At 41.1% G+C, this 12,553-nt stretch overlaps 1 protein-coding gene across 1 annotated transcript in view; it reads right to left on the reverse strand.

Annotated features, from left to right (window-relative positions):
* The window catches only part of LOC126455658 (juvenile hormone esterase-like), a 70,997-nt gene that overhangs the window by 28,300 nt on the left and 30,144 nt on the right, over window positions 1-12,553 (reverse strand). The window contains exons 3-4 of the mRNA XM_050091425.1: window positions 8,841-9,000; window positions 5,766-5,951 (exon numbers count right to left, since the gene is read on the reverse strand). Of these exons, the coding sequence (XP_049947382.1) occupies window positions 5,766-5,951; window positions 8,841-9,000 (346 nt within the window). The remainder of the gene's footprint in view (window positions 1-5,765; window positions 5,952-8,840; window positions 9,001-12,553) is intronic.

A 12,553-nucleotide genomic window follows, 5' to 3' on the forward strand; every position in this document is an offset into this window, starting at 1 on the left:
ATGACAGCTGCAGGGGCAGCTGAATAACCCTGTATATACACATACGTTATACATATTTAAAAAATATATAGTTACGTTCGTCTTAATGTTCACTACCGTGTAAGAATTTGATGTAAATCGGTCAAGTATTTTTCGAGATTTTAGGTAACAACGTTAAACGACGACTTGTTTATACAGAGTGGTCCATTGACAGTGACCGTGCCAAATATCTCACGAAATAAGCATCAAACGGAAAAACTACAAACAACGAATCTCATTTAGCTTGAAGGGGGAAACCAGATGGCGCTATTGTTGGCCAGCTAGATGGCGCTGCCATAGGTCAAACGGATATTAAATGCGTTTTTTAAATAGGAAACCCCATTTTTATTACATATTCGTGTAATAGGTAGAGAAATATAAATGTTTTAGTTTGACCACTTTTTTCGCTTTATGTTAGATGGCGCTGTAATAGTCACAAACGTATATGTACGTGGTATCACGTAACAATACGCCAGTGCTGACGGTATTTACTTCGTGATACATTACCCGTGTCAAAATGGACCGTTTACCAATTGCGGAAAAGGTCGATATCGTGTTGATGTATGGCTATTGTGATCAAAATGCCCAACGGGCGTGTGCTATGTATGCTGCTCGGTATCCTGGACGACATCATCCAAGTGGCCGGACGGTTCACCGGATAGTTACGTTATTTAAGGAAATAGGAAGTGTTCAGCCACATGTGAAACGTCAACCACGACCTGCAACAAATGATGAAGCCCAAGTAGGTGTTTTAGCTGCTGTCGCGACTAACCCGCACATCAGCAGCAGACAAATTGCACGAGAATCGGGAATCAAAAACGTCGGTGTTGAGAATGCTACATCAACATCGATTGCACGCGTACCATATTTCTATGCACCAGTAATTGCATGGCGATGACTTTGAAAATCGTGTATAGTCCTGCCACTAGGCACAAGAGAAATTACGGGACGATGACTGATTATTTGCACGCGTTGTATCTAGCGACGAAGGGTCATTCACCAACTGCAGTAACGTGAACCGACATAATATGCACAATTGGGCAACGGAAAATCCAAGATGGCTGCGACAAGTGGAACATGAGCGACCTTGGCGGGTTAATGTAAGGTGCGGCATTATGGGAGGAAGGATAATTGGCCCCCATTTTATCGATGGCAATCGAAATGGTGCAGTGTGTTCTGATTTCCTACGTAATGTTCTACCGATGTTACTACAAGATGTTTCACTGCATGAGAGAATGGCGATGAAATTCCAACATGATGGATGTCCAGCGCATAGCTCGCGTGAGGTTAAAGCGGTATTGAATAGCATATTTCATGAGAGGTTGATTGGTCTTCGAAGCACCATACCATGGCCCGCACGTTCACCGGATCTGACGTCCCCGGATTTCTTTCTGTGGGGAAAGTTGAAGGATATTTTCTATCGTGATCCACCGACAACGCCTGACAACATGCGTCAGCCCATTTTCAATGCATATGCGAACATTACGGAGGGCGAACTAGTCGCTGCTGAGAGGAATGTCGTTACAGGTATTGCCAAATGCATGAGGTTGACGGACATCATTTTGAGCATTTATTACATTAATGAGTTTTTTACAGGTAATTACGCTGTAACAGCATGCGTTCTCAGAAATGATAAGTTCACAAAGGTACATGTATCACACTGGAACAACCGAAACAAATTTTCAAACGTACCTACGTTCTAAATTTTAATTTAAAAAACCAACCTGTTACCAACTGTTCGTCTAAAATTGTGAGCCATATGTTTGTGACTATTACTGCGCCATCTATCACAAAGCGAAAAAAGTGGTCCAACTAAAACATTCATATTTATTTACGTACTACACGAATATGTAATAAAAAATGGGGCTTCCTATTTTAAAAAAAACGTAGTTGATATACGTTTGACCTATGGCAGCGCCATCTAGCGGGCCAACCATAGCGCCATCTGGTTTCCCCCTTCAAGCTAGACAAGTTTCGTTCTTTGTAGTTTTTCGTTTGACGCTTATTTCGTGAGATATTTGGCCCGGTCACTATCAATGTGCCACCCTGCATATAGTAGTATAGCTTGTAAGAAGAATAGACGAGAAATTAGGGTTCACACGAGACATACAGACACTCGTTTGTTCGTCACACCGTAAGCGCGTGGATCAGGAAAGGAAATGACTAGAAAAGGTACAGCGTATCATCAGCCACACACCATGCCATGATTTGCGGATTATGTATATAGATGCAAGTTACATAGATCTTCAAAGTCAAGTTATTATAAAGTGCTTTGACCTGGTAATTATGACACCTCAGGCAATCACAGAGAATCGTGGACTGTGATGCACCAGTAAGAAGTTACAGGAAAGGGATCTCATGCAATCGTGGTTAGAAGTAACAAAATAGATATTGTGTTTCTGCTACTCGGACTGTCTTAATTTCAACTAATGAGAATGGAGGGGTATCCAACGATGGCAACGTGCACCCAGTTACAAAAGCAATTCAGAGCCCTTTGTCCTAGCGCTCGGGTACCAAGAAATTACGGCAGCCATGATCGGTAGGGAGAAAGAACATTAGGGCAGGTTCTCACTCTTTAATAGGGAAGTCCATCATACTAACAGTTTACAGCCGCGTGCCATACTCGGCTACGTGACACAGAGGCTCATTTCGCCGACGCTGAAGTTGGTTTCCCCGTGCCTGTACGAGTGGAGGTTTTGTCAAGTTCACATATTTTCTGTTTCGTACCTTTGAACATCTAATATTTTGTCCAAAGTGTAACGATAGCAGGTGCGATCTTTATTAGCCCAAGCAACAAGTCGTTTCCCACAACGTACACAACGTAACTAACAGAAGTAGATTGTACTATTTTGAGACACAGTATGACGTCGTTCTTCCCAGAGGGTGTTGTGGCACAGAATTTACCCAGTATTTTCCCCTATCGTTTTATCCCTCAGCATGCAACTTCAGAAGTCTGCTTCAAGACACCATGTGGACCCTTTGTTTCCTAGACTTTCCCTCCCGTAGGGTGATAACGAAAGTTGATCACTAAATAAGTTGTTGAAACTTTCAAGTTTGATCATTGAAATGGCTCCTCGACAAGGATACAAATTTATAATTTTAATAGACTTGCTTGGAGTCTATATTAAAAATCAGATCAAAAATAATAATTAGTTAGGTGACATGGCATTTATTATGCCTGTCTGACACGAGTAATGACATTATCGTTTAAAATTTTTGAATAGTGGTTCTCCTCAGCTTGTACATACTTGAAGTATTGTTGGAACTATTCACGACTGTTAAAATGAGTTACTGTATTTTTCTACCAGTTTCTACCATAAGCAATCATCCTCAAGTACAGTAATGACAACTTCAGCATTCCCATGTGTAAGGCATCATGACGATTGAAATGAGCATTCTGTGTCGAAATAGATATTATATGACTGAATACTTCGATAAATTTATCCTAGATAATAAAGCTTGAAATCAAGGTCACAAAACTATGCTCCACGTCGCTATCAAGTACATGTTCATATTCTTTTTGGTGTGTAATTAGCGACAGCTATAATTTTTATTTCTCCTAATAATGTTATCACACCCTTTCCTTACCGTATTTGCCATTGGCTGTATTTAAGAAGTGTGCTATCTCATTCATTCCCTTTCTGACATACATACAATTTAAATTCATAGCATAACCCTCATTCAAGTTCTGCATAAATAGGCGAAACTCGTCTCGAGCTTTTAAAACTAGCTTGTAAGCATCTCAGTCAGTATAACTCTTCCCTCTTATTTTTTAAGTTTTAATGACAAGTACACTGTTTTTATTCTACCGAATTTTTTATTTGTGTGCAAAGGCCACCAGTTCTTAGGTACCTCAAAATTATATGTAAAATACCATAAACTTGTACAGAATGTTGCACACCAAACTCCTTTTTTAACGTTGAAATCACACTTCAGTAATGGACAATATTAAGCACAACTGACTCAACTGATTACTAGTCACGTTGTACAAAAACATGTTTTACATTGTAAACTACAGTTTATGCAAAGGGCAATATTAAACACAGTACATGATTAAAATACAGTAATACGAGCTATATTGTTATAGTACTGAAGTCTGTGAGGTAAGGAAGGTAAAGAATATGAAATTGTATTGTGTTTTAATTTTGTACAGCTTTGAGTTTGTTTATTGACATGTGGCGTGTTGATCATCACGTGAAGTTTACAAGTGGGGATGTGCTCAGCTGTAATTGATCATTTAGAACCAGCAGGGGATTTTGAGCTAAATGTTGGTTTACCTCACGTGCTTCATACAGGATTAGTTTTCTTCCTTTGTTGGCTGTCTGAAGTACTTCTGTGTACACTTTGTATGTATGTTTTTCCTTCAGTACATGCTCGGAAAGATGGAGTCTGACTTACATAATCTCCAGCTGCGTCCGTGTTCAGTCAGCCTAGTTGATATACGCCTGCCTGTTTGACCAATATACAGTTTGTTTCAGTCATTGCAAGTGATTTTATAAACACCGCTATTACTTGATAGATCTGTTCTGCCCTTGCTGTTAAATAGGATATGAGCTGTAGTGCTTCTTACATAAAATGAAGTTTTCTAACTGCAGGATCTGAGAGTTTTGGCTAATTTGTCTGATAACGTCCCTAAATAAGGGGTAGTACACTAGGTGGTTTTAGATATAAATGTTGCTGTGGAAGGGGCGTACACACGTAGGGCAACATTTTTCTTCGTTGTTTCTTGCGTTGAACGTAGTTAATAAAGGCAGGGGCTAGCCAACGATAGATTCAATCGGTTTAATGGTGTCTAATTCTGCCTCAAAATTCTGTTGCCACTGGTATGGATGTAAGACGATGCACCACGGAAAAGAAGGAAGCACGTTTGTGTGTTATCGAGTGTTGTGAACATGAGAGGTTTAGCGCGTCTATTGTTGTCGGTTTTTTCCGTAAATTTTGAAACAATATGTATTTTCAGTGAATCTGTCTTGAGGTTTAAGAAGTCAGTTTCCATGGTGAACTGTATGTTTTTCTGTTGTGAGTTTAGAAATACTAGGAATGTGTTCAGTTGTATTTTGGTGCCAATCCACAGACACAGTACATCATCTACATATCTTTACCAAAATCTAATATTATCATTGTGAGGTTCATTATGTAGGAACTATTTTTCGAAATTGTCCATGAAGATTTCTGTCAAAAGACGGCTCAGGGTAGACCCTATTATCAAGCCGTCTAGCTGTTTGTATAATCTTCAAGCTATGAATTACTTTATTGTAAATATTACTCTGTGGCCAGTTTTATGTTCCCAACTTGTACAGGATTGACACCTCCTCTGTATAGTAATTCTGTCATAATATTGAGGCATTCTTTGACTGTTATGTTTGTAGATAAGCTGCTAAGTTCCCTCTTCGATTAAATAAATTAAATGAACAATTTCTGCTTCTGTTTGTTGTAGGATTAATTTTATACCTGTAATAAGAGTTGAGCTTTGTTGTTTGGGGCACTGTTACGAGATTCCTTTCTTATTGACATGACATGAAAAACTGGTTCTAAGGTTTTCAATGGAATAAACATCGTCAATATTATTTGTGTCGGCAGGAAAGGGTGAACTTGTTCCAGTTGCTTTCTAATTTATTTTTTTTGTTCCAATTTTACAGAGAAGGTTGTGTTACTCGAAGACAGTAAACCTCTTGTTGAAACGCGCTTCGTATTAAATTTCTGCAATGATTTATCTAATTAAGACGATGTTGTAAGAGGATTCTTACCTTTCGCCATGGGCGACAGCATCATGAGGTGGCACGCCCTGCTGCCGGCGCTCTCTCCAAATATGGTGACGTTGTGGGGATCGCCACCAAAGTTAGCGATGTTCTCACGGACCCATCGCAAGGCCATGACCATATCTTTGAGACCCATATTACCTGGCACCACGGAATCTCCTGTCGTCATGAATCCTGTCCACAAAATAAGAATAGATCGTCGTTAGTAGCTTGACATAGATGCTGTCAAAGAAGGAGTAAGGGTGCTAACTGGAGTCACGAAACACTGTAACAATGATGCAGTTTTCATAACAGCATGAAAACCTGGAAGTGTCCTGGTCTAGGAATCTTCTACTAATGAAGCAGTCTAATGTGGAGACAATCTACGATATTCTTAAAGATAACATCCGACAGGAGGAAAATGTGATAACGGTGTAGTCAAAGTGTTTTGAAATGCTTACTCCTACCATCAATGAGACAGGAAATTTCAGAAATCATCTTACCTTTTTAACCAGTTACTTTTTTTAAGTTCTCTTATCTTACTACTATCTGTTTAATGGATATAGCATCAGCACCCTGGCCCATACACTATTTTTTCCCTGATGACATCCTCCTGAGTAGTCTCCGTCCAAGATACGAATGTAGCACTATTGTATGTCAAGAATATCTTACACATGAGAATACCTTCATTACTAAGTCACACAATAGTGCAACATATACTCGGGAAAATAAAACGGTTGTAGTCTCCACATTGCTTACAACAGTTCGCTGCACCAACAGGGTCTCTCATTTCTAATAGGACAATACTGTAACGTTCAAACCAGTCTTTTGGTTGAGAACAGTTTTAATTTGTGCATCAGAGTAACTAAGGCTAAAAAAATCGATTCACAATAATAAATGAGCAACATACCAAGTACTGCGCATCAACTCGTAGTCTGATGTTGTTTGTATTCTCCCTTGTAGCAAAAACTGGTCGTTTGCCCGCAGCCATTAGTTATCAAATGAGTTTCAGTTGCGTTTTACGGAGATCTGTAGTATAAAGTAATGTCATTGGATTCATTTCCAGAGTAGTAATCCTAGTGGATAGGAGCTAATTACTCTATAAAAGGACTCAGATTATCCAGTAAATATTCTCAAGAGCAATTTCTGCCAAGTACAATCAGTGAAGGAAATAATTCAGACTGTCATGTCATGAACAGAATTACAACCATATATCGTGCCTCAAAACAACATGAGTAGCCATTGTTGCTCGCAGGGCGACCGCGTTATCTGGAAACACCCAGATTACTATCGAGGAGCATCAGCAACTCTTCTATGCATTGTGAATCATTCACAAAAGTTCCAGTTACATCTCGAAAACGTGCAGCGTGTACACTGTTGTAGAAAAAAGGCAAAACTGGAAAGGCGATTGGGATAAAGCTGTGTTTAGCGACGAAATATATTCAGTCTTGACAGCTCTGAATGCCCTTTGTAATACATAAATGGTGTTTGTGGAAGAGTAAATTAATAGTCCATATACATGCTGAAAATCACTGACTCCATTTTGTCTAATTCTTGCAACTGTTACACTTTCAGTGTATAAACCCTATTGTCATCTCAGACTCCGAGAGACTTTTGTCACTGTTCAAATACCTGCGTGTTTGTAGGTAACCTTAACACGGATCAGTCGCGAAACCTTTCCTTCCTGTCCGACAAAAGTCGTGTCTGCCTCCAGATGGCTGGGACACTATCTGTCTGGGCCAGCAAATGCTTCACTTGTTCTATCCACTACGCAAGCTCAGAATATCTTACGGAGGCAGTCTCCTATAAGGAGCAGTTGCGTGCAGACGAGACAGATGGAAAAAAGTAAGTCAACAGTTTGTTATTTTAAAAGTAATCGCCGTAACTGTTAATACATTTGTGGCACTTGAAACAAGACGATCAGTGCCTTTATAAAAAACGTTTTCCGTTGTCTCTGGGACCATGATTGTACCAAAGTGTGCACCTGTTTGTCCAAAGCAAATCTGCTGCCACGAATGTCTGTTCAGTGGTCCAAAAATACGTAACGCACAGCAGTACGTGGGAACTTTGCAAAAGTTGAAGCGCACCGTCAAGCATAGGAATGTTGACGAACGGCATCATTCTTCCGCCCGCCCACATAATGCAGATATTTCCTCGATATCTGCCCATGAGGTTTGCATATTTTTGGGGCCCTGAAGAAAGACATTCATGACTGTTAATTTGTTTTGGACGAAGAGGTGTACGCCTGGATACAATCATGGTTCTGTCGGCGACCGAAAACATTTCCATGAAGTTATTGAGCATTTTGTCTCACGGTGGGATAAATATATCAACCCCCTAATGGCGATTACTTTTGAAATTAGAAATAGTTTACCAGTTTACTTACTTTGTTCCACTTGTGTTTCATTTGATTCCCCCGTGTACAATAAAATGCCATAGCCTCATTTCTTACCCACGGATTGCATCTCGGATCTTCAGTTGCGCCTTTGATTACGTCCTTACCATAGGACTGTTGAACCTCAGTGACATTTTATCCCACCTTTCATCAGTTACTTGTCCTGTGCCGGATCACAAATATCGACCAAAGTGTGTCTCTGTGCAAAGGGAGCCTGAAGATAATGCAAAGAAAGAAACCTCCCAAAATCCATAGCAGATACTGTAGTAACCTACAACATTTTTAGACCACAGGATCAAAGAAAATGAATGAAGCTGGGAACGAGAAGATTTACCACACGTCAAAAGACGGATTTTGTAGATTCCAGGAGAGATGGTGGACAAATAAGCGTAATTCAAGGAATGGTTATAGAAGCTTATTCTATGGGAAAGTTTTTCTTTTTTTTTTTTTTTTTTTTTTTTGTAGCGTAGAGAAAACCCGTTAAAAAAGAGGAACGAAGGTTGCTAATAAGAAAATCGATTGACAAAGCATCTAAACTTGCCGGTTAAAAATACTCTCAAGAGCTTGTCCAGTGTAGAGTGCCAGTGGAGGGAGGAATGAGTCAAATTACCCCGTGTCTAAGATCGCTGTGTCGTTATAGATTTTCGCAGGACAATGTAGGAAAACAGAACACTAGTGTCGCCACTCACCCAGTGCGCCGAGGTGGTAGTTGAAGGTGACGAGGAGGACTCCGTGCTGCAGCAGGTAGTCGGGGCCATAGGCGTCAGTGTTGCCGGAGCCGCGCGAGTAGCCTCCGCCGTGGACCCACACCATCACCGGCAACATGTCGCTTCTACTCTTCGTCGGCAGCTGAAAGTATTCTCCTACTTACAAATACTGAAATAGCAAAGGGGCTCTTTCCTACTCATTCCCAATCACACAGCATAAACTTCGATGCCCATTTGGACGTGGATGCAGGCTGAGGTAAAACAGTCATAAGCCTAGTAAGAAGATGTTTCCGTCTACCAATGCGAGCGATAAGAACTTACCGAGAGCGAATACTAACATTATTTGCTGCAGACAGGACATGTAGATAGGACCACTGCCGAGGCAATCTGGAAAGTGAAGCCAAGCGCCAACTGTAGTTTGACATGGACCAATGACACGGCTCTTGCAGTTGCATCCCTCTGTATTCCATCTTTCTATTGGATCTGGTGATCAGGGAGCGAATCTACTCCCGTAATATTATTTTCTGATGCTGTTGATAGTATCCTATACTCATTTGGCCATAAAAACTTCTTTTCTTCCCATTTCAAAAAAAATGGTTAAAATGGCTCTGAGCACTATGGGACTTAACATCTGTGGTCATCAGTCCCCTAGAACTGAGAACTACTTAAACCTAACTAACCTAAGGACATCACACACATCCATGCCCGAGGCAGGATTCGAACCTGCGACCGTAGCAGCCTCGCGGTTCCGGACTGAGCGCCTAGAACCGCTAGACCATTCCCATTTCACTTCACTGACCACTACTATATCTTCATTGAGCCTTTGCACTCCTGTTTTTAGATTTTCTGGCTTCCCTACCACTTTTAACCTTCTGACATTCAGCGCTCCGACTATTAGAACGTTATTCTTTCGCTGGTTATTGAATCTTTTTCTCATAGTCACCTCCGCTTTCACAATCCTCTCCCGGAGATCCGAATGGGGGACTATTCCGGAATTTTTTGGCAATGGAGACATTACCATGATATTTTTTTTATTTACAGGTCACTGTCCAGTGGATACATGTTATGTGCCTTTAATGCATTCTTCCGACTTTAAGGGCAGTTTCCCACCGGATGAACAAGAGAGTTCCCGTAACCACTGTCCGCTCGTCCGCCCCCTGCCATTGGCAGAATATAGGTGACTTCTTATGCCAGAACTATTTGGCCGTCAATGATGTTTATTAATCAAAATTCAAACGATGACGGGTTTCGAATGCGGGACTGGGGCCGTTTTGACTACTAATCAAAGAAATTACCCCTAGGTCACAGGTGCGAGGCACGGAAACTGCAAAGAACAGCTCGATGGTGGCATTTTATTCAGTACTGTGAGAACAACCGACAAGCTACCAGAAACAAATGTACATCTCCGCTCCAGAAAGTCGGCAGCTACATCCGTTAAAGCTGCTTGTGTGAGGTTCGTAATATCGCCGTGAAACAACAGCTTAGATAGAGGATGAACACTCACAGATGGGGTAATGGTGTGTAAGACACATTTTTCTCATTGAGGACGGTAATAGGTGCTACCTATGACTTCGCTCTATGAAATGTACTTGTAGAATTCATCATGTAATAAGCCTCACCCCCCCCCCCACACATACACATACAAACATACACACACACACACACACACACACACACACACACACACAGAGAGAGAGAGAGAGAGAGAGAGAGAGAGAGAGAGAGAGAGAGATTTATTATTTATTACGAAAACGATCCGTAATTGTGTTTGTTGTGCAGGACCGAAGTTCGAACCCGAATTTCCCGCTTTTAGCGAGCGGTCGCTAGGATCGATCCAAACTTCCGTATGTCAGGGAGTCGACAACCTTGGCGGTCCAACATTTCGTGAGTGCCGCACAGGGAGAGACGAATACTCTTTCGTCATTTTAGACCGTCGAGGCATGGATACGTCATTGATGGCAACGTTTCTGTATGTACACAGTGTCTGTATGTATGTAGGCTATTGTAGTGTAAAGATATAGCCATGCCTGCATGTCTGAAGGAACAGACATTGATCTGACAATTACACCTGTGACAAATATTAAGAAATCGACTCACATTTTACAAATCCGAGTTGACTATAACTGTTTGTGGCAGATGAAAATTTTTGCATTCATGTCTGAAGCACAATGTAATGTGAAGATATTGACAATGTATAAAAACAGACGTTGTAACCATCAATCAAATATTATTTATTATTACGTACAAACAACCAGATAGCTTATCAGGTTCATTGTGGGATTTAACAACATTAATGCTACACCAGCAAATTCATGCATATGTCATTTCTCACTAAAAGTCATACTGCATTCTCAATCGACGTTGGTTAATTTATTTTAGCTTTCCTTTAATTTATTTCAGTTTTCCATGTTATTCTGATGTGTTATTTTACAGTCAGTGTTACATACCGTGCCAGCAACATAACATTCCTTATGCATTACATTTTGGTGATTCTTTCATTGTTTAATTAATTATATACAATGCACAACTAACTTTTTGCTTTAGAATACATTACATAATTTTATCGTATATTAAGAACTCTGTCAACTGCCCATCGCAAATTGATTTAATTTTCAATGTTTGTTAAGTTCGTAATTTCATGTGTTATATTTGACAACTGACTACTTTCAGAATGCCTGGAAATGAGCATGTGTGACATTTCAGTTGTGATAAATATTGTTTTCACAGCCTAAAGCGGAATGGTTTCATTTAAAGTTTTACAAAGGCTATATATTTCTCCATCTCTCTTTGTTGGTGTTCCACAAAAGCTTCTTTTTTATATAATAGCCTAATCTCCACATCTGCACCCATTTACATATTTGACACATATGTTACACCAGTCTCCTTCTCCTCCTCCTCCTCCTCTTTTTGTCCATCTACACCTCACCTGTCACTCTGACCATCTCCCTTACCTATCTCTCTATCCTCTCCTTTCACCCCCTCTGACCATCTCCTCCTTTCTAACTCTCGCTTTCTCCTCCTGCTCCCTATCTTAATCCATCTCTTCCCTACTACCACTTCTTCTCACCATATAGATCTCCTCCTGCATTCTCCCATCTCCTCCTCCAGTCTACCGAGCGAGGTGGGGCAGTGGTTAGCACACTGGACTCGCATTCAGGAGGACGACGGTTCAATCCCGTGTCCGGCCATCCTGATTTCCCTAAATCGTTTCAGGCAAATGCCGGGATGGTTCCTTTGAAAGGGCACGGCCAATTTCCTTCCCAATCCTTCCCTAACCCGAGATTGCGCTCCATCTCTAATGACCTCGTTGTCGACGGGACGTTAAACACTAACCACCACCACCACCTCCTCCAGTCTCCCTATCTCCTCATCCATCCCTGTGTTCCCCCTCTCCCTATTGACCTCCACCTCCTCCTCCCCCCTCACCCCCCCCCCTCCTGTTATGTTTCCCTGTTCATATCCTCCTGCCTGTCTCTCTCTAGCCATATCCTTCTGATCCCTCACCCTGCACTTCCCTCCTTCCCTCTTATGTTAACCTCGCCACAATCCAGTCATGTCGACACTTACAAATAGCCCCTGCAAAACAGGTTGATGATGCAGCCAATACTAGTCCCATAAAATACCTTTAATGTGAGGCAGTCTGTTTGAAAACTGTTTCTCATCCCAGACATGTAGGCTCCCCTGCAAAGCTGGTT

The sequence above is a fragment of the Schistocerca serialis genome, chromosome 2 (assembly GCF_023864345.2).
Source record: "Schistocerca serialis cubense isolate TAMUIC-IGC-003099 chromosome 2, iqSchSeri2.2, whole genome shotgun sequence".
Lineage (NCBI taxonomy): Eukaryota > Metazoa > Arthropoda > Insecta > Orthoptera > Acrididae > Schistocerca > Schistocerca serialis.